This window comes from Cupressus sempervirens, chromosome 9 (assembly GCF_028749045.1).
Source record: "Cupressus sempervirens isolate cs-2001-9-10 chromosome 9, ASM2874904v1, whole genome shotgun sequence".
Classification (NCBI taxonomy): domain Eukaryota; kingdom Viridiplantae; phylum Streptophyta; class Pinopsida; order Cupressales; family Cupressaceae; genus Cupressus; species Cupressus sempervirens.
In genome coordinates, this window is record NC_143126.1 from 461,302,848 (window position 1) to 461,330,585 (window position 27,738).

A 27,738-nucleotide genomic window follows, 5' to 3' on the forward strand; every position below is an offset into this window, starting at 1 on the left:
AAATATTAGTTCCCTCCCTTATAAAAGCTAAGGACCAATCATAACTACTAAATATGTCATCAAAGTTTTCTTAAAATTACAACAATTAACATTGCAATCTATCTTTTAAAAAGTCAACTACACCAACAACTTATAGCAAGTGCCACATAGTGACTTTTTTTTGCCATAAATTAGAATATTTAATTAAGTAAATTAGTACCTACTATAGATAAAACAAAAATAATAATAAAGATTAAAATATTATAATTGTATTTTTTATTAAGTAAATTAGTAACTACTATAGGTAAAACAAAATTAATAATGAAGATAAAAAAAAATTCTAGTTATATTTTTAAAAAACTATTTCATATTTAAATAGAGTATTATTAAACATAAAATTTAATAATAAAGATTATTAATTATGTTTATATTTTATAAAAAGTATTTCATATTTAAATATTTTAAAAATTAAATTATTTTAATATAAAATAATTTATGAGTAAAAATAATTTTATTTAAAATTATATTCTATCAATAGTTTTTTAATATAATTTTTTTCATCGATATTTTTTAATATAAAATACTTATTATTAAAACCATTTTAATTTAATTTATATAATATAGGGTAGTGCTTTTTATAAATCCGCTTTGACAAGACCCTAAATAATTGAACCAATCAATTGAAAGTAAAATAATTTTATTGAATTTAGAAATTAAAAATATTACATTTATACCTAAAAAATTAAAAGGAAAAACTCTGATGGGATGAAATCAACGATTAGTAGATAATTAAGTAGAAGTATTTGGAATAGCAAATATTAATTAAAAAATAAAAACAAAAAATTTAATTAAAAAATATTACATTTACTTAAAATGTACCAAACCTCCTCTCTTGAAGATCTTTGAAAACCCTAAAACCCTCGAGTATTTGTTTTCCTGCTCTGTGAGAGGAAGGCCTTTGACGCTCTTGTCAGAACCCAGAGGCGATATTCGGAGTTTTCATCCCCCTTGTTGTAGTTCCTGGGTCTGAGAACAGATTAACTAAGAAAAAATGAAGACAATTATCGCGTCAGAAACAATGGACATCCCAGAGGGAGTAAAAGTTGAAATAAAGGCCAAAATGATCAGAGTAACAGGCCGCCGGGGCACGCTTAGCAGAAATTTTAAGCACTTGAATCTTGACTTTCAGCTCACTGAAAAGGGCAGGAAATTGAAGGTGGATGCCTGGTTTGGATCCAGGAAAACAATGGCAGCTATCAGGACTGCACTGAGCCATGTCCAGAATCTAATCACTGGTGTCACCAAGGGATTCAAGTACAAGATGAGGTTTGTGTATGCTCACTTTCCCATTAATGCCAGCATCGGAAACAACAGCACCAACATTGAGATCAGGAACTTTCTGGGAGAGAAAAAGGTATTCTGGGTGTTGAATTTTTTTTTTTTTTTTACCTTTCTGTAGAAGCGTTGTTTTTCAGTTGTTTTTTATGGATAGTTTTGTGAGATGGGTTTATTTGTGGATCGGGTTGTAAAATCGTAGTTTAAATGATGGTCATAATGGAGTCAGGGTTCTTGCGTCATTATGAAATGAATTTGTGCTGGGTAAGGAATTTGTAGAGGGTTGTCTCTAACATGACTGTGGCTTAATTGATGTTCAAAATCTGTTTTCTTTTTATCTTTCCTTAAAGGACCGTCTAGGAATCTTATCTATGTGTAAGAATACAACACTCTCCACTGTTAGCTCATCTCGACATTACCTGCATTCTCTGTTTGGGAATATCTGGTAAATATAATAGTTTTTTATCCCCTTGGCCATTTATGACTTTTGTCTATTGGCTTGTCCTCTTGTAGGCCTTTTGGATACTGCCCTTACAGCCTTCAAAGTTACCATACTTTCATTTCGATGACTTCTGTATCAGTTTAACTGGGGGATGTGTTTCCGCCGAATTTGAGCCATCTAAAAACAGGCACAGGTCCCCTGGATGTCCCATAAAATTGATGTTTGAGTTTTGATAATTTTTTTTGACTTTCACTGTAATATTAACTCTCTATTAAATTTTTTAAACATATGCTTTATCTATGCTTCCATATGAATATTATAAAATGTCCCTAAATAATTTAAAATTTTTCTACTTCTTAATATGGCTGTCCTCTGCTCAAAGGTAAAAAATTGGTCTTGGAAACCTGTTTCCCCATCCAGGATCCTCTATCCTGGAAACCCAGGTTGACTTAGCCTCTGTTTTATGCAGCCTGTTCACTTTGTTTTACCGAGGACTGTCCTCTTTGGGACTGCCATCTTGTGCATTTTCCACTGTTACTTGTCCACCTAGTCTCTGTCCACTGTTACATTGGTTCTGGAGTGTGAAAGTTTGCCCTCACCCTGACCTGTGACACTGTTGTGGACGGTTAGAAAACTAACTCAAAGGAGAGTATTATGTATGGCAGAGGATGAAATGGACTGAAGTGTCAGTTTATAAGGAGCTTTAAAATATTTCATGGAGGTGCAAGTCACATTAAAACAACTTTTATTGGCACATCACTAATCCCAAAACAGAGCATGATATATTTGAAGTGGACAGCTATGTGTTATGAGATATTGGAAAAGGGGTAGTGTCAATGAGTGTATGTCATATTATGTTATGATTAAATTGTTTTGAAATGGATATAAATGTTATGCTAGTGTTATGTCCATACACTTCATGAATATCCTTCTCCTTCATCATGTCTTTACTATCACCATAATTATCATTGCTCAGTTTACACAATCCGTATTCACTATAATAATATCTCCTTACAGTCATGACTTCTTCACCCATTTCTTATCATAGTTTCTCTCCATGATAGTAATCTCTGCTCGTTTAGTCTACAGACATATGACCGTTTCTATCTTTTCTGACTGCCATGCTTTATATATCGCAGTCCTTTGATCCTTCTTTCATATTTATGGTTATTAAGAGCCTAAAAGACTTCAATTCAATCACCAAAAGACCAGTATCCCTTTGTGTTTGATGGTTGACCTATGCATATCCTACATCTATATCATCTGTTAATCTCCATGTCATATGTTGATCACAGTTCGTAATCTGTCCTATAATAATCTTTGCATGCTTTGTATTTATCTTCGATTTCTTTTGATTGTTATGAACTAAACCTTATGACTATCACTGTTGCTTGTAATTATTAGTTACTGTCATATATTATGATGAGCCTTGCACCTTTTGTTTCTTTTTGATGGTTTCGCACTTGTCAAATGGACTTAACTGTTCACTGCCATGCTTTATTCGTGTTCTCACTGACCTTGCATGGTTGGTGTATGCATTGCTGTCACCCAAACAGTCTCTTCTATTGCCATTTCAATATTGAAGCTCACTGTTTAATCTGCTGTGATCAATTTTTCACATCTCTTTCTCATTTTATTTATGAATGTAGATATGCCTTCTCTGTGGGATGCTGCTTTATTTTCTACTTCATAAGCCTCCCAAGAAAATCATACTAATGTCATATGTTTCCAATATTACTGCACTCTTCAAGTCCTCTCTGCCTTTAAAATATTTCTCAAAATTTTATATGTTGGTACTCATTCATGCTTGTTTTGAGATTTTCACTGTGAGGGATTGATTGGGTAAGATGGTTTATTATTTTTGACAACTGTTTAAGAGGACTTGGGTGTCCATCATCCCACAAACCTTTTCAAGCACAAGATCTAATGAAGCCTAGACCAATAACTTGCAGGACACTTGATACTTAACTAGGAAACTAACTTAGGAAAGTGTTCAGAACTTCAGATCACTATCCCTTTTAGCTTGACTTGTGTGTATCCTACTGCTATGATATTATTAAGCTGTCCTAAAGTAATCTTTCCATCCTCGGTGTTTACCTTCTATTCCTTTTGATTGTTATGAACTAGACAAATTCTTATAAATATTGCCATTTCTTGAAATTACTCTTCACTGTCATATATACACACTTATAAGAGTTGCACCTTCTATTCCCCCATGACTTTCTTGCAACTGTCAAATGTATCTCACTATTCACTGTCATCCTTTCTTCATGTGCTTACTGGCCTTGCATGACGAGCATATGCATGACTGTCACCTAATCAGTCTTTTCTATTGCCATATCAATATGACTGCCTTCAATATTTCAATGCCTAAGTACAGTGAGCCTGACAGTCAATCACTCGAAGCTCACTGTTAAATATGCTATGATCATTTGTTCTTTTCTTGCTCATTTTGTTTACCAAAGTAGGTATGCCTTCTCTATGGATTGCTGTTTTCTTTCTGCTGTATAATCCTCCTAAGAAAATCATACTATAATACTTTTCCAACATTGCTGCTCTGTTTGAGACCTCCATTTTAAAAACCGTTTTCAGAACTCTTTATATGGCTGCCCATTCATGCTTGTTGGGAGATTTTGATTTTCACACTGAGGGGATCAACAGGAAGATGATTTATCATTTTTGACAAATGTTTAAGTGAACTTGAATGGCCAGCATCAAATAAACCTTTTCAGTTATCATGACAAGTGAACCTTGAATGGTCAGCATCTCTTAAAACTTTTCAGTTGCAAGCTCTAATGAAACCTAGATCAATGACTCAGGAGAATTGACATTTTTCTAGGAAACTATCCCTTTGAGCTTGACAAACCACTGATTTTTTGAGCTTGACCTATGCATATCCTATTGCTATGTCATTTGTGAACCTCCATGCCACGTGTTGATCAGAATTCATCAATTTTTCTAAACTTAAAGTAATCTTTTCATCCTTGATCTCACTGTTGATTGTGTGAACCAGATCGATCCTTATGACTATTGCTGCTGCATGATGTTATTCTTTACTGTTATATATACAGTATACTTGATAAGACTTGCACCTTTTATTCCTCTATGATTGTTTTGCAACTGTCAAATGGATCTCAACTAAGTTGCCGATACGGATACGGGTACAGGTACGGGTACGTGGGTACGGTATGCTAGTACACCACTTTTTTTTGGGGAGGTTAGGTACGTTTGGGCACGCTAATAAAGAAAAATAAATAAAAAATAAGAAATCATAACTATATAAATATTTGAAGCCTTAAAAATTTAGATAACACGTCATGCATGATAATTTGATAAACAAAACTCAGAATTTTCAGTAATAATTTAATATTACTAATTCAAAATATGATAATTTACTATCAATATGTCAAAACATGAATTTTATGATAGATATATCGAATTCGGAACAGAACATACTCTGTTATGAGGCAGAAAATAGGATTTATTATTTTTTGAACTTCTGATTACATCTTTTGAACTGCATAAGACTGTAAAATATATGAACTTGAAGAAGAGCAATCAAATGCTCTCACCCCTGAACTGCCCAGTGTGCATTCACATGCACGGAGAAATTTAAGTAAAAACTACACTAATCAAGGGAATGAACTGAGGTTTAACTTACTAACAATAAGTAAAAGATGGCCAATGACTGCTGGAAACAGCAATTTGCCTTATTGCATGGAGCAGACAACACGAAGATTAAATAAAAGTTAAAACAAACTAAAGAAAGTTATTCCTAATCGCCTGTAATTCTGTGAGTGACTGAATGCATGGTGTTGTTCATCTAGTTAACTGCAGCATCAATCTTCACAGTAGTTACTAACTGCGCATCATATAAGTTCATCAACATCATAATTGACAGTAGATGATGTATGCAGATTAGAATTACAGGCAACCCCACAACCACTTGCACTAGGACAGTTGCTATCCGTCTGCATGTCCGGTGAAGATTGTGTTGCAGCTGAAAAATCCAAATCAGTTCTCTCTGGATCTACATCCCAATACTTTATGCCCCCTTCCTTGTACTCATTGTGACTATGAGTTAAAAGGCGCAAGTTGGAATGCACATAAACTAGTTCTTCTGCCTTACTTGCTGCCAATCGATTGCGTTTCACTAAGTGAATAAAGGAGTATGTACTCCAATTTCGCTCAGATGAAGAGGAACTAACAACCTATTGAATCAAAGGGAGAGTCATAAAAAATTGTCAATCAAAATAAAGTTAATATTTTTTGTCAATTCAAGTATTTACAAATAGTAAAGAATAAAAATAAAAATTTATAGGGTGTTATAAAAATGGAAGAACTTGTGATAAAATTTTGATTGCAAGAGTTTGGAGGTGTGGTGATGATGGCCATTAAGGTACCACCAAGCATGAGCATCCTTCATATACTTGTCACGGAGAGCGGAAGCACTTTGACCATTGGAAGCTACAAAATCAGCAAACTCACTCGTAACTATATTCTCCATTTTACGATCTGGGAAGAGTTTTGTAAGTGCTTTCCTGCATCCTTCACTAATTTCCACATCTCTGTATGGTGGCACCCTTGCTGGCATAGCAAGAATTTCATCGCTATAAAATTTGGGAGTCAAGGCAAATGCAAGAAGATGAATTGGGGTGGTCATTTTATTCCATCGCTCAACACAAATTGTCTGCACCTCTTTGAAGAAAGTTTCTTCAGGATCTTGCTCCTTTTGATTGATGATGTGTCTCATTTTCTCAAGCATTGAGTCAATTCCATCATATACCTCTCCCAAACATGGATGATCCGTGTCGGTATAACGAATCATACTCATGATGGGCTCAGTGAAACTAAGAAGATATTCCACTCGTTCCCACCAAGTGTTATCTAGGATCATTTGTTTTACGTTTGTTGCCCTCTCAGTACTGGATTGCCTCCATAGTGACCAGCTTTGACTAATAACCATGCTAGCAAGTGATTCTCGCACCTTCACAAGTCGCCTCAAGATGATTGTGTTTGATGCAAATCGGGTCTCAGCAACCTATTCAACATAAAAAAATAAAAATAAAAATACAAAGATGCATTCAAGTTTAAAATCTAAATTTATACTTACTAAAGTGAAATACAAAATTCAAAAGTTGAAGTGTTTCAATTACCTTTAGTAACTCCAACTGGGAAAATGATCTAAAAATGGCTTGTGACATGTGATGGTTTGTGATGAACATTTGGATCTCTTCAGCTTTTGCATAGGTTTCTTTGATCCAATTTATTTTCCTACCCAACTTTTGTAGCATGAGGTTTAGAGAGTGCACTGCACAAGGTGTCCAAAATATGTGATCAAACCGCGTCTCAATCAACATCCCTGCAGCTTTACAATTCTTTGCATTATCTGTTATTACTTGGACCACATTTTGAGGGCCAATATCCTGAATGCACTGTATAAGGATGTTAGCGATAAATTGTGCATCCTTTACTTGCCCTTCACAATCCACAGCTTTAAGAAACATTGCTCCTTTAGGGCACACTGCAATCACGTTGATTAATGGCTGATTTTTGGCATCCTTCCAACCATTAGAAATAATTTACACCCCTGTTTGTCTCCATGAGTTTCTAATAGGAGCCAAGGCAGTGTCTATGCTTTTTACCTCCTTTGCTAGTAAGGTGCTACGCACCTTCTCATATCCTGGCCCCATGTACCCTTTTGGAGCTTCATTTACTTTTCTCAACATATCTTGCCAATATGGTGATCGTACAACATTAAATGACAAACCATTTGCATATAAACATCTTGCAACACTTTGATCTGCAATCTCTCTTGCATCATTCTTAAATGCTCTCTCTAATGGCCCCTTGCTTCTCTTTCCCTTGACATGTTCTTCTTCAGTTTTATCCAAAAATGGGTGGCTCTCTACTACAACATCAGGGAAGTCATGAGATGGAGGAGGTTGCCTACTTGATTTCTTCCCTTTCTTCAAAGGATGGTTTGTGCCACGTGAAACTCTTGCATCTGCTTCCTCTTGCTCTCTAATATATCCTGCAATTTGTTAAGGTGGTAATCCATTACCATCCTCTCTAGGACATGCTTTGATACCCTGTTGGGGAATCGCACATAAATGGGCTTTCACACGACTGTATGAACTTTTGTACCTCACATTACAAAAATTGCATATCCATACAAATGTTCCACCCCCTTTTACTTGTTCTATCATTTGTACATATTTCCATAAAGGTGAGTTTGGATCGGTTTTGAAGGTGGATGAGCTAACATTAGTTGCCATAATCCTGTTAACAAAGATTTCAAAAACCAATTATTAAATAATAAATGAGAAATATTTGATCAGTTATCAAAATATAAATTATAATTTATAATACAACATTTTTATTACTATTTATTTAAATTTTAACATTTCTATTACTATTTTTTTAATATTTTAATTATTTTATTAATATATTATTATACAATATAATAATTTAGTCCCTATCAAAAAACAATTTAGTCTATATTTGTTATTTTTAATTTACTATAATGTAAAATACTAAAATTTATTTATGTTTATAAATATTTTAAATTAATATTGTTAAATTCCATATATGAAAATAAACTAGCTTATATATATTTTATATATATAAAATAAGCCGAGAGATATCCTTCTCGAGGAGTCTATTTTTGATCGCATATTTATGTGAGTCTAAGAGGCGCGAGGAAATGATTTGAGACTCTTGATCTGCCTCAATTTTACTTCCATTTCCTCTCTATAATTTTCACGATTTTAATTATAATTATATTTAGTTTATTTCTATTTTGTTTTTCTGACATGTAAATGAACGTCAATTTTTTTTCAAAATAAAAAATGTTTACATTGAAGATTGCTGCCACTGTAGAAAGCCTCTCGGCTTAATTAATAAACATTGAAAAATAATCTATACATAAAAAAACATATTGAAACACAATATAAATTAATAAACATTGTTAGTTTTGTAAGTTTAATTAAAACTAAAATATCAAAAAATTAAAGTTAAATTAATAAATTATATTGTATCTATAAATTACTTAAAAGTTATAATTTATAAATTTAATTCATTAAGGACTACACAAAAACTTATGAATTGTATACTATAATCTCAATCTCAACTATTGCCTATTATTTTAAAAACCTTTACAAAAATAAATAAATACTCTTAATATTCAAAATATTAATCATAAAAAACTTCACAAAAATTTAAAAAAATGATCGGGAGAAACAGGCATGAATGGTCCTCGCTGCTCATCAAAGACTACATCGCGGCTGTATATGAGACGAGATGTCTCAACATCAATAAGGCGGTAGGCTTTGTGAAGACTGCTATATCCAGCAAGCATCAGTTTTTGACTCTTGGCATCCAACTTGGTGTGTGAAGCATCAGGGATCCAAACAAAAGCAAGAGAGCCAAAAACCTTCAGGTGATTGATTCTGGGCTTGCGACCTGACCAAGCCTCTTCCGGAGTTTTACCTTTGACCGCCACTGTGGGTGACCGGTTCAACAGATAAACTGCAGTGTTAACTGCTTCTGCCCAAAAACACTTCGGAACATGTCTGTGTTCGAGCATGGAACGAGCCATCTCGGTGATTGTCCTGTTTCGACGTTCAACTACACTGTTCTGTTGTGGCATGTGGGGTGTGGTGAACTGGCATTGGATGCCATGTGTATCCAAGAAGCTGGAGAAAACATTAGAACAAAATTCCCCCCCATTGTCTGATCTAAGAGTAATAATAGATTTCCCAGACTCTTTTTCAACTAAGGGTTTAAACTTCTGAAATACAATAAATGCATCGGATTTCTTTTTAAGGAAATACACACACATTTTTCTACTGAAATCATCTACAAACAACAGAAAATACCTGTACCCAAGAACAGAAGGAGTGGCCATAGGGCCGCAGATATCAGCATGAACAAGCTGAAGTACTTGAGAAGCTCGCCAAGAATCGCCACTGGGGAAAGGTGTGCGATGTTGCTTCCCAGCCTGACATGCGTCACAAACTCCAAGGTGTTGGGTTTGAATCTCTGGCAAACCAAGAACAAGCTCATCCCGAGCAAGTTGTGAGAGATAATGCACATTGTGCCCATATCGTTGATGCCAAAGTGTGCTGATGGAAGATCGCCGAGCAGCTATAGCTAAGTCCTGAGAATCACCAGAATCAGTAAGTCTGAAAAGACCATGATCCTCAAGACCAACTGCAATAGTAGACTTAGTCGCCCGATCAGTGATGGTGCACTGATGTGAACTGAAGGTGACTGCCAAGTGTGGAGAATGTCGCAGCAACTGACTGACCGAGAGTAGATTTAGTTCCATCCCTGGAACGTAGTACACATCAAGGAATATGAGCTTCCTCCCAACAGACTGAATTTGAATGTTGCCTTTACCAACAACCGTGTACTCTTCTCCACCACCAAAGATAACAGAATCTGAATAAGGTTGGTAGTCAATAAACCAATCTTTGCAATGAGTGAAATGTCGAGAGGCACCTGAATCAATGTACCAGGCAGATGACTGTACATGATCTGCGGGTCTTTTAGCCATGAAGGCATAGAAGGCAGATTCCGCCTGCTCAGTGTGCTCTGCACTGTTCGCTTTGAGTTGCGAACCTGATTGCTTAGACTGGGCAGCTAAGCGTTTCCGACATGCAACCTTCATGTGACTATACTTGTGGCAATAGTTGCATTGAATGTTCTTCTTTTTGGTACCATCGGATGCTGGAGCAGAAGACTTCTGCTGAGATGGTTGCTGAAACTTGCCCTTATCCTTCTGAAAGGATTTCGCAGCAAAGGCTTGCTCAGTGGAGGTGGAACTGGAGCTGCTACAGAACTGTTGTTTCCACCGATCTTGCTGAAGTAGCAGGGTGCAGAGATCAGTGAACTTTAGATCAACACCAGTAGATGTGATGTTGAGAGTCTCGATAAAATGCTCATAGGAATTTGGTAAACTCCGAAGAGTGATTACCACAATATCCTCTTCCTCCATCTTGCGACCGATGGCAAGTAACTGATCACGGATTTCTTGAATCCGATTCAGGTGTGCCTGGAGCGAGGTGCGCTCATCCATGACAATAGAAAACAGAGTGTTTTTCAAAAAGAAGGCTCTGCTCTTGTCGGAAGTCTCATGAAGACCTTTTAGATGTGTCCAGATTTCGGCCGCTGTCTTGTCGGATGGAATCTGAGAAAGCTGGTCATCAGCTACGGATAGTTTGAGAAGCATTACTGCCTCTCGATTGTTTAGATCCCATGTATCTTGATCAGGACCCGGAGAAGTCGGACGCTGCTTAACACCCAGAACAAGTTGATCGGTGTTTCGATATTTGAAGATTGCGATGATGCGCTGCTTCCAGGTTCCATAATTGCGACCATTGAATTTGGAATTATGCTCGAGCAGAATATTTGTCAGAGATGCCATGGCACGTTTTCCAATGAAAAATTGTGAAAATCTGTGAAGACACGTTCTTCGAGGCAAAAATACGGAAGACCCAGAAGAATCAGAGAATGACCCAAAAGAGAGCTCGAAAAACCCAAAAGGAATCTGCTGTCGTTTTCTGAATCTGCTAGCTTGAAAATTGAGGCACAAAAATTGAGGCACCCAAAAAAAACGGACGACAACCCAGTTGAGCTCTCGAAAAACCCACCAAGAATCTGCAAACAAAGAATTTTTTGGACCTCAAAAATTAGGGTTTCGAAAAAAAACGGCCCTAGCTGAAAAAAGCTTGAAAAAACTTCAGATTTCTTGATGAAAAATGGTCGAATCTGCTTCCCAGAGCACGATGACAGACTGAGACGGCTAAGAGCATGAAGATTTGATACAGAAACATGCAGATTTTCACCCCAAAAACGCGAGTCTCCAAAAAATGGCCACGATTTCCACGCGATTTGCAGACCCGTAATTCGGGAATTTCTCCAAGCAGAAAAACCCTAGGTGGGTTTTGGAGAAATTAGCTGAAATAATTTTGGAAAAATTTAAACAAATAATTTCAAGAAGAAATTATAAATTTTTCCGAAAAAATTTAAGTATTTAGCTCTGATACCATATTACGAGGTAATTGGTAAATACTTGCTTATAAATAACAGAGACCGAAAGGTCAATTTATACAAAAGAATGAGGCGATGTTTCCTTAGGAAACGATCGTAAAGAATAGAAACATTCTATTCCAGAGAAAGCAAAAAACGAAAGCAAACTAAAGCTAAAGATATTTACAAGATAACCATTAACTAATAATAGACGTCTTATCTATTATTGTAATATATTTATTCTTATAAAACATTAAGAAACATTACTAAATCTAAATCTGAAACTCAGATCACATAATAATCTTCAAAAACAAGCCCTTTGAACACGAACGCATACGCTATGCAAATGGCGAACAGATGTCGTGATCCGTACGGCTGCCCTTCTCCTGCAAACAGCGAGCAGATGCCGTGACCTGTACGGCTGCCGTTCTCCTGCAAACGGCGAACAGAACATATAAAATGCCTCTGCAAATGCAAACGACCCGTGTTGCATCAAAATGCCCTCTGCAAATGCAAACGACTTGGCGGAATACTAAGAATGGCTCTATTTAACTACTAAGTCCTGCTGCAACGAATTAGAAGTTCTATTTTACTGCCATCGAATTGGGAAAATCATTACCAAAATCGTGCAGCCTTCCCAAAATCATTAAAATTTCATCCAGATTCGCTGTAGAAAAAACACATTCCAAAAATCATTAGAATCCGTCCAGATTCGTTTTGGAAATTTTCGAACAGATGTTGGATTCGACCGGATTTGGTGAGATTTTTACTGAAACGTTTCAGCTTAGCCAAAAACGCATCCATGGCGAATTTGGAAGGTATTTTAATCGTACCCATTTCTGATACGATTCGCATTTGGAAACGACAGCACAAAGGGGCCGAATCTGCAACTTAGGATCTCAACATTCACTATCATGCTTTCTTCATGTTCTCACTATCCTTGATGTATCACTGTCACTCGAACTGTCTTTTCTATTGCCTTATTAATATGACTGTCTTCAACACTTTGGATCGTTAGCATAGCAATCTTTAAAATTAATCACTTAAAGGTCATTGTGAAATCGTCTATGATCATTTACTCTTATCTCTTGCTCATTTTGTTTGTCAAAGTAGATATGCCTTTATGGAAAGTTGTCTTTTTTTCTGCTGCATGAACCTCCTAAGGAGATCACACGACTGTCATATATTTCCCTTACTGCACTTCTCAAGACCTTTGATCATGAAGTCTTTGACAGAGCTCTTTATATGACTGCTTATTTATATTTTTTGAGAGATCTTCACCGCAAGTAATTTAATGAGTGAGATGGTTTTATCATTTTTAACAAATGTTTAAGAGGACTTGAATGGCCAGCATCTTTTGAACCATTTCAAGTGCAAGATAGAATGAGACCTTGACCAATGACTTTTTATTATTTTAATATACTCTTCCTGAAATAGGATTAATAACAAATAATAGTAATAAAATTAGAACTTAAAAAATAAATAATAAAATAATAATAAAATATAATATAACATAAATACAAGTTAATTAACTTTAATAAAAGGTCAAGAGATATGCGGTGAATAGTTGTGACTACCTCAACACAAGATATAAAAAGGAGGAGAGTTCATTTGAAAGCGGATATGGAGGAAGGAGGAAAGAAGGGAGTACGAATTAAAGAAGGATTAATGGATGTAGAAGAAATGGAAAGAAAATAAGGAAGTGACTCTTTGAAAGGGTTTTAATTATGAAATGTTATAAATTTTGAAGGGCAGAAATCATGAAAGGTTGTGACCTATGCTCCACAAAGTTTCGGGGACGGAGACGTTTTAGGGGGCGGGGACATGTTTCCGGTAAGGGGATGGGTCAAAGCTAAAATTTAGTGGGTGGGACCTCAAGGGACGGTGATTAAAAACATAGGGGATTTCTTTATATGGAGAGACAAATTTCAAGTATGCATCTCGTAACATTGATAAACCATTCACCATAGACATTTTAGAATATCAATACATGGAAAATTATCAAATGACATACTAAGTACTTCCATTATAACAATATCACATACACATAGCAAAAATCAAAATGCCTAAAGACTTAAGTGTTATGCATGAAACCAGAATGGAATAAAGAGAAGTCCAACTAAAATAGTAAGTAGTAAATACTAAATGCAATCTTTCCTCACTGTTTCTGTTGTTGTTACTCATGTTTTTTTCTTCCTCTTAGCTAGTACGTCATTTTTAAACATGGTTTGCATACTTTTATTATGTCTTTAAGACAACTACGGGCCTGCACAAAAAGCAAAAATTTAGTATTTTGCCTTTACTTGTCTAGCTAGGAAAAAAGGGGACGACCAAGAGTTTTGGGGACGACTGGGGGACGACAAGGCTGTCCCCAATATTGCTGGCCATCCCCAAATTTCTTGCTTATTTTTTTTTTTCCATTTTTGGGGACGTTTTTGAATTTGGCAAAAAGGGGATGGCGTTGGAGACGGCAAAAATCCATCCCCTCATCCTTGTTTCGTCCTCGAGACGGGTAGGAGGCCAAAATCATAGGGAACTCCTAGGGTGCTCGCGGGGTGCAGCTGGCTGAATGACCCAAAAAGTTAATTTTTTTCTTTTTTAAAAAAAAATTGTTTTTTATGCATGCTTAGAGAGCACTTGGGATGATTCCATTCTCATTATTGGCATTTTGTCATTTTGTTGATTGTGCTCACTTTGATATGGCTACGATACATTATTTCATTTCATTGTTTCATGCTACTCGGCTCATTGTCATCATGAGCATCTTTATGATATTATCATATATGATATTCATATTTGAACAATGAATTTTGAATCTTGCATCTTGAACTAAGTTAATTTGTTAAATGGTCATTGGTAATAGTTATGAAGTTGATAAGTAGGAGATGATTTCCACAGCTAGTCAAATTGTGATGTGAATATCAGGATTTAACTGTGTGATTTTTGAGTCAAACTCGATGACCCATGTTTCATGAGTAGTGATTCAACATGAATCCATCTCTCATGAGAATAAATGGAACACTTAGCACTCATTGGATCTAGGTGATGCTCACAGGGGTGAAGCACCGAGACTTCCCGGGAGGTCACCCATCCCAGTACTACTCCAGCCTGAGCGCGCTTAACTACGGAGTTTCCTCCATAGTTAAACCCAAAGCTTGCAACCCCATTTGCAAAACCTTCACCAAGTGTTGTGCCTTATGAACCATTCATTAGAAAGCCCCTTAAGCTCATCAATTGATAAGTAGGAGATGATTTCCACAGCTAGTCAAATTGTGATGTGAATATCAGGATTTAACTGTGTGATTTTTGAGTCAAACTCGATGACCCATGTTTCATGAGTAGTGATTCAACATGAATCCATCTCTCATGAGAATAAATGGAACACTTAGCACTCATTGGATCTAGGTGATGCTCACAGGGGTGAAGCACCGAGACTTCCCGGGAGGTCACCCATCCCAGTACTACTCCAGCCTGAGCGCGCTTAACTACGAAGTTTCCTCCATAGTTAAACCCAAAGCTTGCAACCCCATTTGCAAAACCTTCACCAAGTGTTGTGCCTTATGAACCATTCATTAGAAAGCCCCTTAAGCTCATCAATTGATAAGTAGGAGATGATTTCCACAGCTAGTCAAATTGTGATGTGAATATCAGGATTTAACTGTGTGATTTTTGAGTCAAACTCGATGACCCATGTTTCATGAGTAGTGATTCAACATGAATCCATCTCTCATGAGAATAAATGGAACACTTAGCACTCATTGGATCTAGGTGATGCTCACAGGGGTGAAGCACCGAGACTTCCATTTATTCTCATGAGAGATGGATTCATGTTGAATCACTACTCATGAAACATGGGTCATCGAGTTTGACTCAAAAATCACACAGTTAAATCCTGATATTCACATCACAATAGTTATGAAGTTTCAAGTTTCAAGTTTGAACTTATGGTTTGTGAATTGCATTTCAATTTTCTCTATTCAACTATATTTGGTATGTTATATAATATATTGAAGTATCATTTCATAATTAGCATTTTCAGTCATATATATATACACACTATGCAACCACCCCCCCCCCCCCCCCCCCTTTCGCACCCTCGCCGCCTGAAACCCCTTTTTTTTTCGCACCCAAAACTCATCCCGACGCCCCCCCCCCCCCCCCCCCCCCCCCAATGTCGCACCCCAACATCGGGGTAACACTAGATAACAGTGATTAGTGATAGGAAGATATATAAAAGAAGGTTACGATGAAAGAAATTAAGTAAAGACAGTTATTAAGGACAACAAATTTTATGCTTAATGTGCAATGATTATGGAAGAGCAGCGATTATGATAAAAAGAGGTTATTAAGAATGGGTATGTCCATCCCAAGAGTTATATTTGTTAAAAGATACATCCCTCTTCAAAGAGAGGTGAAGTTATGTAAATAAAATTTACTAGTAGGGAGGTATTGAACCAAGAATAACAGGCACAAGTCCATATGAGCAGATCAATTCATCACACATCATTAATCAGGCACATAGGTGGATTAGACTAGGGATTACTATTAATTCCAGACTATAGCATTCATCTTCAATGGTGGTATGAATGATGAAGATGTTATTTGACAATTTTTTTCTTATATGAATTGCTAACCTTTCCAATTTACTCATTTATTCTCCTTAAGATAGCTCACTAGTAGACCCACTCATATGAATGACAAGAGCCACTTGAGTTCAAGAGGGATGGTTATTGGCTCTTGGGCCTAGGGTAGAGGATTAATAGATTACAGATTCCTCACTAGGTACAACCCCTCATATGGATGATAAGATCTACATGATGCCAACAAGGGATGATCATCGACTCTTGGGCCTAGGGATCAACTGATTCATGACTCTACTAGGTATAGAATTAATGGATGACAAGAGCGATGAGGCAAGGGTGATCCTCATATGGATGACAAGAGTCATGAGGCAAGGATGATTATGGGCTTTTGGGCCTAGGGTATATGATTAATGGATTGTGGACATCTTATTATGTGCACCCCCTGATATGGATGACAAGAGCCAAATGTGGCCAAGAAGGATAATAATCAGCTCTTGGGCTTAGGGTAGATGATCAATCGATTATGGATGCCTCTAGGTACACCCCTTTATTTGGATTGCAAGACCCACATGAGGCCTAGTACGAGGCCTAGTGGGGTTAATAACTAGTTCTCGGTTCTAGGATAGAGAACTAATGGAGTATGGACTCCTCGGTATGTACATCCCCCACAACAAGAGCATTCTGAAGCTAAGAGGGATGGTAATTAGCTGTTGGGCCCAGGGTAGGGGATTAATGGATGATAAACTTTTCACTAGGTACATCTTCCTCATATGGATGGCAAGAGCCTCATAAGGTCAAGAGGGATATCGTCTCTTGGACCGAGGGTAGAGGGTAGAGGATTAATGAACTATGAACACCAAAGTACACCACCTCATATGGATGCAAGAGACACAAGGCCAATAGGGATAATAATCGACTTTTGGGTCTAGGGTAGAACATTAGTGGATTGTTGTAAATCTCACTAGGTACACCCGCTCATGTAGATGACAAGAGCCACCCATGGTCAAGAGGGATAACAATTGGCTCTTGGGACTAGGTTAGAGGATGATGGATTATGGATACCTCACTACTTACCACCCCCACCCCTCGTATAGATAGCAAGAGCCTCAAGAGGCTGGGAGAGATAATAATTGGCTCTTGGGCCTAGTATAGAGGACTGATAGATTATGGACACCTCACTAGGTATGACACTTCATATTGATGGCAAGAGCTAAATGAGATCAAGTGGGATAATAATTGGTTCTTGAGCCTAGGCAGAGGATAAATAGATTATGGACACCTCACTAGGTACACACTCTCATATGAATGACATGAAGCCAAGAGGGATCATAATTGGCTCTTGGGCCTAGGGTAGAGGATTTATTAAGTCACCCTAATACATCCCTTGTCTTGCCTCTCCTATGGTTGGACTGCAACAATAAACCCAATATACCTTGTGATTAATTTAATGTCCTAACCCTAGTGGTGATAATCAATGTTTTTAATATCTCTTAAAAGGAAAGTCTAATTTGTGTATTACATTTCAATTATTTCCTAACATATTTTAGGATCTCAACTAGGTGTATAACATTACTAATTTTATTCTACTTGTGCATTCTCAGTAATTGTGATTTTGGCCAACCAGGGCATCAACAATAGGGACATTACAGATTTGCTAGACATTTGACACTTTCCTAGTGCTTACATGTAGATATACCCTTGACATGTTGACATAGGAGGGCTTACACTTCCTTGATCACAACAAAATTCTCCCAGGAGAATCATTGATGGCTGCTGCAACACACTAAACCATTCCATATTGCTCAGATGTATGGTTTAGTATTGGTCACTGCAAAGGTCCTTTAAGATAAAACAAAGATTCCATAGAACCATAACCATAATACTTATGACAGTCTCGGCTTGTCTTACCACTATGATAAAAGAGACTAATACTGGAGACCTAACAAAGGGCATGCTTATGATATTCATTACAATGGAGCTTGTTTATGTTTTTGAATATTGAGCTTGTGTATGCTTTTGAATATTGCTGACATAAACGGACCCTTATATACCTGTCATTGCAAGACCTTGCACAAAAGTAGAAAGGTGACTACTAGGATCTGTGTAGCCATTTTCAACTCCATCTTTACAAAGTTGAATGCATTGCATGCTTCAGATGGTCGTGGCAAAAGCCCTTTAATGCTTGGAGATTGGCCAAAGGAACTCTAAGCCGCATGAATCCTTGTTCAACTGCCAACTGAATATGGATGCTTAGTCAACACAAAGCTCCATTGGTTGTTTCCCCAATCCCTTGGCCACCATGATATTCAAGCCCTTGGACACCATGATATGATATTCAAAGAAAAAGAGAGATGAATAAACACAAAGCATGACAAAACTTAAAACCATTGACTTAGCTAAACTAAAACTCAACTGTTTTCATGCTTTTGGAATAGGTAAAGCTGAGGCATAACAAACATTTCTTTCCGGCATGAGACATTATGTGTTTCTTAATTGAATATGATAGATTGTTTATGACCTTCTTGTCTTACATGCAACATTGTGCACCAAAATTTGAAAATATTAAGGCAAGATTAAATTATCACGACATACCATTCAAGCTTGTTGAGGATAATAGAAAAATAGGCTGATATCCAACATTTGGACCATGAGTGGCTGATATCCTTAATTTAATTGCTAATTTGATGGTACAGTCACACACACACACATGTAAATACGTGTATCTATCCATCTATCTATCTGACCATCTATCCATCCATCTATCTATCTGTGGAACTTGCTATAACCTGTTACAGTAGCTTACAGTATTTTCTGACACATTTACCAAGCTTTTAGACCCATTCATTATGATCAAAGGGTAGAGTTTGGTTTGATACGTAGATTCCTAAAGCTTCCATTTTCCAAAATATTCACGTGTTTTTGCATTTATTCTAATTGCATGCACCCTGCCTATTTGGGATCTTTTCCTGGTTGACACTTACCATTTCTTTAAAGTTTAAACCCATTTACTATGATCAGGGAGATGGTCAGGACCATAGTTGGAAAACTCGCCAAATGCAAAAACTCACCAAGCCCCCCAAAAGTTTAATCGGGAAAAACTCAGCGATTTAAAAAACAACTCGGGAACCTAAAAAACCGCTGAAATTTAATTAAAAATACATTTATTTTGCAAAATTTAATGAGAAGATGCATCTAATAAGTTAATTAAAGACAATACAAAAGAAAGAAAGAAAGTTTAGATATATATATAAATGCATAATGCGTACAAAATTGCATTCTCCTGCAGAATGCTCATGGTAGGAAGCAAAATAGTAAATTACTAAATAGTTTCAATCTGTCAAACTAGAACTAAATACTAAAAGTCTAAATACATCAATACAATGTGACAATGTCAATCACATCTTCCTCTTTCCACTTGCACTAGCAGGAAAGCGAGGGGGTCTAGTCCTAGAGGAAGTGCCCCACACTGGGATAGGGCGTGAGCTGCGTGACTGTGAACTTTGTGGCTGTGCCCCCTCGCTCGACGTCCCTACTGACTGGCTCAGCGTCCTAGAAGAGGATGCATCTCCTCCTAATGGTAATGCCTGATCCTCGCTTGAATCATCATCATCCTCGTCCTCATCCTCAATGTCATCCATAGTGAACTGAAAATTAGCGTTAGCCTCCCCCTCCATGGCCTGCCTCTCCAAATCAGCGATCTCATCTAGTGTAAACAATGGACTTGGCTCCTGTGCTGTCCAATCAGAATAAGGATCTATCTCATCTAGATCAAGCGGACCAGGTAGTTCTAAGAGCTGTGCCTTTTTTATGCGCAACTTAAGATTATAGTGCACATAAACAAGGTCATTAAGCTGTTTTTGAGTCAATCTGTTTCTTTTCTTTGTATGGATGGACTCAAATAAGCTCCAATTGCACTCACAATGGGATGAGCTACAAGGTTGGGATAGGACTCTGAGAGCAAATTTCCTTAAATTGGGGGTATTGCCACTCCAACTTGCCCACCACGCATTTGCAAAACAAAATGAAAAAAGTTATAGAGCAATAAAAAAAAAAAGTCAGAAGCACAACTTATCAATTAGCAAAATTTTTAAAGTTTGACTCTTACCTGGTGCTTGAGTAGATCTTGCTCTCTTTGCTAGCATAGAAGAGAACAAAGGACCCCTTGATTTCACATAGATTTGTTGTTCGGTCTCAATAAGGTCTCTCTCCTCTTCACTTGATATCATTCTCTCAATGCATTTAGAGAGACCTTCCATGACCTCTCCATTACGATTTGAGTAGGAATCATCAGCCCTAAAACAAATAGAAAATGATATCAAGTCTTACTACACAACCTTAAAAAGTAAAGTAAAATAAAGACTTATTAAAATCCCAACTTCAAGGACAATCAATTATCATAGTACCTGAATTTGGGATTGAGGAAGTAGCTTGCTGCATGAATAGGTTGGTGGAGCATATTTTTCCACCTCCTATCAATTATTTCCCAAATGGGGTCAAATCTGAGACTAACCCTGTGATAGTAACTTCTAACAGCCTCTTTCGCCCTATCCATGGCCTCATAAAGACCTCCCATTGGGGATTGCTGCCCATCACATGTGCGCAAGACTAGAACCAGGGGCAGAGACATCTACATTTGAAATTTGAAAAATACAAATTAGTTAATAACATAGTAAGTTATGAATTGATAATGAAACTTGAATCTCCTTAGCCTTTGCAAAAAAGCTATCATCAAACACTATTTGTGCCACAGCCTCTCCTTCGGGCTTCTTTGAGTAAGGTGAAGCAACCCAATCAGCACACACAAACATTTGCTTCAAAGCCAATATGTGGTCAAGAATACTTTGCAATGTCAAGAAGACCGTTGCAAACCTTGTCATAGCAGGTCTCATCAAATCTTTGACTTTAGTGGCTTTTCTCATCAAACTGAGAACTCATGGGTGATTATAGATATATTTCGTGACTCGCCTAGCATCTTTCACAATTGGACTCACCCAATCAAGTTTTCCTATATCCTCCAAAAGAAGGTCAAGGACATGTGCTGCACAAGGTGACCAAAAAAGTGTGGGATGCCTCTCTTGGAGGATTCTACCTAAAAGATTAGCAAAAAATCAATAATCAGTAACAAACTTTCCATATTTAGTATTTACAAATTACATCAAATCTAAATTGAATAATACCATTATCCATAGCATTACATTCATGATTCATATTGATTCAAATATAAAAAATTAAATCTACTTGTTGCCATGTATGCTGCTGCATTATCTGTGATTATTTGCACCACATTCTCTATTCCCACCTCCATGACAACATTCTCCAACATTAAAGCCAATGTGGCTGCATTTTTCACTTTGTTGGAGGCATCGACAAATTTCCAAAACACCACATCATCTTTGCAAGCAATCAAGAAGTTAATAATGGTTCTACTTCTTCCAGCTGTCCACCCATAAGATAAAATGGTGCAGCCATACTTCTTCCACTCTTTCTTTTGGTCTTCTATCAACAATGTTGCCCTACCAACCGCTTTGTCAAGCAACCTACAAAATTTAGGTGTAATATTAAATAAAGTGGAAGTGTTAGTAAAAAATTAGGAAATAAGTTATAACAATTAAGATTTAAAATATAACAATGAACTAAAGTGAATCACAATTATTTACAATTACTGAATAGTAAAATACTAACCTTCCACTCATATCCTTGCGGTTAGGCGGCTTGTACCCTTTGCCTGATATTGTCATTGCATTCACCATATTGACCCAATAGGGACTATCAACGGCATTCATTGAGATATTGTTGAAAAATCAAAAATCAGCTGCTGCAATATCAGTTTGCTCATGCACCTCCTTAAACCATGCAGTGCCCTCTAATGATGGCTGTGCTCCAGGTGTGTTCCTGGGCACAAAATAACCACCTATCTCGGATGGGGATCGGGATGGTGATGATGAAGAAGTAGGAGATGTAGAAGGAGTGGAACCGGTAAATGAGAAATTTTGTTTGCGGATCCATGGGCCACGAAGAGATCCTGGTATGTTCTCAAGTGCTTCTTCTTCCTCTTGCATATCAAAAGGAGCTCCTTCTGATTCAGCTATGGCTGCCCTCGTAGCTAATTTTGCCCTCTCCCTATTCAATTTTTTCTCTTCAGCAGCTGCAAGTAGGGCATGGATGAATTTTTTTTCTTCATCAGTTACCGTGAGACAAGGATTTGAGTCATGTTTCTTTATGCCTGCAAGGTGGTATTTGAGGCGGTTTATGCCTCTAGAAATAATTCTCTCACAAGGAATGCATATCACCTTCCCAATATCATTTGGATTTGGAGCTTCATAGGCATACCGCCATGCCTTATCTTTTGCATTTTTAGGCCGAGTGCCTATATATCCAGATGGGCATGGTGTTTGTGGCCACTCTTCTTGCGGGTTTGTCATTTTTTTAATGGTTGACTGCTGCCCTACACATAAATATATAGAAAAATGAATAAACAAAGTTAGAACTTAGAAGCTAGGGTTTCAAATGATTCAAAGTTTCAAACTTCAAACTTCAACGATATCCTTAGCAAACAACAAACTTCAACCATATCCTTAGAAGCTAGGGTTTCAAATGATTCAAAATGATTTTAAATGATTTGAAAACATTTACAAACAAGTTAACAACAACAAAAACAAAAGAACATTTGTTATAAAATTATAAAAAGTTTTCAAACTATGATAAGATGAACATACCTGGAAAGAAATTTGTCTTCTAAAATCGGTTAGAATCCTCTACAATCCACTCAAATCCGCTTTGAATCACTTGCAATCAGCCAAGAATGCCTCCAAACCTTCTTCTCTTCACTCCTCAAGGCTCTAAACAATGCAAATACAAGAAAGAATGAGAAAAAACACATTCACTGCTGGTTTAATCCGTCACAGGCCGTGGGTGAAAATCTCACCAGTAAATCGCGAGTTTTTCACGATTACTCGCCGAATACTCGACGAGTTTTTGCCAGTCTGCCGAGTTTTTAAATTGGCGAGTTAACTGGTGAAAAACTCGCTGAGCTAGGAAACTCGGCGAGTTTTCCAACTATGGTCAGGACTGATATGGATTCCTGCATCTTTCATTCTGAAAATATATTTGTCCTATTTTCATGTGGCCTTGCTATTTGGGGTCTTTTCCTGGTTGGGATCTTATATTTGAGCATCATGGGGTTTGCCAAGCTCAGCCACAGAAAAGAGTATGTAACCCAGTTTAAGTTTGTCTCTTGTCTGCTTCATGTTTTCTGTCTCTGCAATGATCATGTCACCAGGAATTATACTTTAATACAATATATGATACTCCTTGGTTCTTTGTGCATGCAATTGTGCTATAGAACAGACAAACATAAACACCGAAGTGCTTAACACAACAACAAATTAAACACTTGGATTAGACACTACAAAATCTCAATAAAAACATAATTTAATATGAATTGAACTATGTAAAAGATCTCTTTGTTACACAAAGTAGTTTTGCCCAATGTTGATTGTATGTGTTCATGATTTGACAGCATATTATTGCATTCAAAGTGGATTCTCATGTGATTAGGATGTGTACAATATGTAGATTTTTTTTTTGGAAAATGGAGGGCTAAGGATTAAACAGGAAGGTCAAGGGTCCTTAATACTTATTGCATGACATCAAGCAAGGATAAAGTGACAAGTGTTACGAGGTAATTGAGTTAAGCTTCAAGGATGGTCAGTGGATAATATGGGACATGGAGAATAATGGATGGAGAAGATTTGATGGGAGTTCTTGTCGGTATGTTGCTGCACCTCCTCTGCTGTCCCTAAAAATTGGCCTTTAGATTGCCATCCATTAAACATGCTCCCTGCTATCCATGATTCCACCCATCCCGTTCCTGAATTGCCGTGGAACATAGATGAAGTGGTATATAAACTTAATTCTTGTTTTCAGGTTGCAGATGTGTGTATATTAATGATTTTTATATTTATTTGAAGACACATAACCAGCCTACCAAATATTGCCATTTTCTGATTTCTGTTCAATGCTTGAAACCCTTTATATGCTAATAAGATGAATGCAGTGGTGAGAGTCAAAATCCTTAACAAATGACATGCAATATTGGGAACTTAATTTTGTGTTCAGGTTGAGATTTTTTTTTAATATTCGTTTTAAATTTTAATAGACAACCAGCCTCCTAAAAATTGTCATATCCTGGATTCTGTCTGCCAACTTAGTTAAAACCATAGTTCATAATAGTGCTGATAAGTGGGTGATATATCAGTTTCTTGCGAGAAGTTTGGAGTGGAGAGGAAATACAAGTTTTTGGTGCCAAAATCTCAGGCGAGAAGTTTGAAACTTCTTGCCAAGAAGTGGCATGCTTCTCCCGGGAAGTTGGAAAAATCTCAGGAGAAGCCCAACGAGATACCATCTAGTGGCCCATTTTGAAATTTGCAATCTTTGTAGGAGAAGAGAAGGGTTTGGTGGAGAGAAATAGTCATTGGAAGCGTTGTAGACTTATTGCAAGTGGATTCAAAGAGATTTTTGAAGAAAATACCGATTGAAAAGAGGGTGGTTTTGCACAGAGGTTGGATGACATTCAGGAGGAGGGCAGTGAGAGTGAGGACACTTAGACACTGAGAGTGAGTATATAGAAGACGAGGAGTCATTGCTAGTGCCAATACCAGCTATATTATTGAGACACAACTACAACCATAGCCACATTGGATTGCTAGGGCTAGACCCCTTCCCAGTCCCTTAGTTTTTACTAGAGCTACTGGGAAGGGGAAGAGGAAGATGTAGACTAATTTTATCTTGCACTTGACATTTGTATTTGTTTGTCTTTTTACAATGACAATTTGCTATTTTTAGTTTGCTTCAGACTTTAGAGTCTTTAACTATGGCTGCCAGCCGTTGACATTCCACATGAGGATGAGATTTTGTTACGTATTGCATTTATATAATATCTAGTTCAGCTTGTTTGGTTTGTTTACTCATTTACTGACTCATTAGATGCATCTCCTTATTGAATTTTGCAAAAAAAAAAAGCATTTTAAATTAAATTTAATTCATTTTTTAAATTCTCGATATTTTCCTGAGAAGTTACCGATTTATCTCCAATATTTGCTGAGAAAAGTTTTTAAGCCTCGCTGATAAGTGGCAGAGAACAAGATTTTGAACTATGGTTAAAACCTTTAATATGTTAAGATGAGAACAGTGCTGAGAATTATAAATATAAGCGAGGTAAATTATTGTAGTTTTTTCTTTGCGATTCAATGATTTTTCTTTTATTCCTATTTTTATATTATTTTGAACCCATGATAAGTTTTAATATGGGTTGATTTCTTGATTTATATTATAATCTTTTTTAGATGCTATTTAAATTGTGGGTACCGTTGGAGTTATTTTATCCGAGCAGGATTAACTAAGGAGTTTTTTAATAATCTGAGCAAGATTAATTAAGAAGTATTTTCTAACACGAGGATATATCTTAATACTTTGGAAAACTCAAGTAGTTATTAACTAATGGACAGTAGGCTAGCTGTAATTTTATTGCAGGGCAAGTAGTTTCCTCTCTATCTGCTACCATGTAATTGATTTTTGTTATTTTCATTTTGGAGTTGAATTGTATAATAGGAAGAAGTGATAGAGAGGTTTTAGGAAATGCATGACAAGGAATCATGCAGAAAAAATTAGTTTTGGGTATAATAGTCTAGAGGGTTGTGATATCCTGCGAGTAGTGTACATATACCCTCCTGTATCTGATGCCAGTCTTGCTTAATTTATTATTGTTAGTCAAGACCTCCTTGTAGACTAAGATGGTGCACCCCATGATATATTTTAAACTCTAGGCGAACTTTAGGGGGGTTGTAGAAGAAACAAAATAAAAATAAATAAATTATACGATATTAGACAAAATGAAATTCTTCTGTCTTTTAAACCTGCAATAGTGATATATTCTTACTTGTGGGTTCTAGTTTGTGTAGCACAGGTCAATTTATTACCATGTAATATTTTCCTTCATTGAATAGAGGAGGGTTTTAAACCAGGTTTGGCAGATTCAAGCATTAATACCATCTTGAGTTAGGAAACTCAGTTTGTGTTTGAACAAGCTACAGTGCATGACAGTGTTGGGTCAACTTTGATTTTAACCATGCATTTTTGGTAGTGAAAAGTTGTATATTGCCAATGTAAATGTTGACTCTAGTCTTTATTTAGATGAAAAGTATTTTGACAAATGTCCAGCGAAAGCTGTCTTTGCTATTGTTCAACCAAGTTATTTAAGTACACCATTATGATGCCAGTTTTTCATAATCTTATGTGTACTCTAAGCTCTTTTAAGCTGAAAGTATCAACATATTATGCTAACATCTATGGTTATACATTCCTTTTGATACAAATATAGTTTGGTGTATAATAGGTAATAGGATATTCTTTTGTATTTTTGCATTTGCAGAACCTAAACCCAATTTTACTGCAGGTGAGAAAGGTTAATCTCTTGGAGGGTGTTACTATTACCAGGTCGGAAAAAGTTAAGGATGAATTGGTTTTGGAGGGGAATGATATTGAGTTGGTGTCCAGGTCGGCTGCTTTGATAAACCAGGTTTGTTATCTACTCCTTACTGAATCTGTATGCATCACATATACACAAATTCAATTATTTCAAGTGTTACACGAATGTTGATGGACTGATGTGTGGTACTATGATTTTAAGAATATAGTGTTCAAGTTTCTTAGATATTTTGGACTGGGTATGTGCTATTTATTGTTTGGAATTCAAACTACTAGATGCTAAGAAGAGAATTGCAATTTTGTGTTATGTTTGAATCCTCAGATGAGTACTATTTTTGCTTGTTATAACATGTTGGAGTTTTGGTTTGAAACATGTCAAATAATTGTAGGAAATGAAATATCAGATTACAAGGGCCTCTTCTAATATGTGCCATCACGTTTTTCATTTTTTCTTGCAGAAATGCCACGTGAAGAACAAGGATATTAGAAAGTTTCTGGATGGTATTTATGTGAGTGAGAAAGGCCACATTGCTGAAGAGTGAACGACAGTTAATTTTTTTTTGTTTGTACAATTTAGGAAATGCGCAGAGCTGGTTATTTGTTTAAAATTAAAACTTCAATTTTTATATGTATTTGAGAAAATGGATTTGCGAACATGGGTTTATGAGGTACTAGTATTTTAACATTTGTTAGGTATTCTCAAATTTGGACTTCATTTTGATGTGAAAGAAACCCCACGTGTAGGGGCCTGCTTGGTTACTGTAATATTGCAATAGTTCTAAATAGGCCTTCGAATATTTTGACATTGGTTAGGTGATGCCAAATCTGGACTCAATTTTGCTGTGAAAGAAACTTAAAATTTGTGGGTGGCCTGCTTCA

The 27,738-nt window shown here is 36.6% G+C and overlaps 1 protein-coding gene across 1 annotated transcript; it reads left to right on the forward strand.

The window, feature by feature from the left end:
• The first annotated feature begins 901 nt into the window (after positions 1–901).
• On the forward strand, positions 902–27,738 carry LOC149539333 (large ribosomal subunit protein uL6-like). The gene is made up of 3 exons (XM_089800638.1): positions 902–1,393; positions 26,828–26,950; positions 27,318–27,738. The coding sequence occupies exons 1-3, from the start codon at positions 1,031–1,033 to the stop codon at positions 27,399–27,401; spliced, it is 570 nt and encodes a 189-aa protein (XP_089656764.1). The 5' UTR covers positions 902–1,030; the 3' UTR covers positions 27,402–27,738.

Excerpts from the sequence above, each read along its gene's own strand:
- LOC149539333 (XM_089800638.1), top strand. The coding sequence starts at position 1,031 with ATGAAGACAATTATCGCGTCAGAAACAATGGACATCCCAGAGGGAGTA. Across the intron at positions 1,394-26,827 it reads ACTTTCTGGGAGAGAAAAAG|GTGAGAAAGGTTAATCTCTT; the intron begins GTATTCTGGGTG and ends ATTTTACTGCAG. Across the intron at positions 26,951-27,317 it reads CGGCTGCTTTGATAAACCAG|AAATGCCACGTGAAGAACAA; the intron begins GTTTGTTATCTA and ends TTTTTCTTGCAG.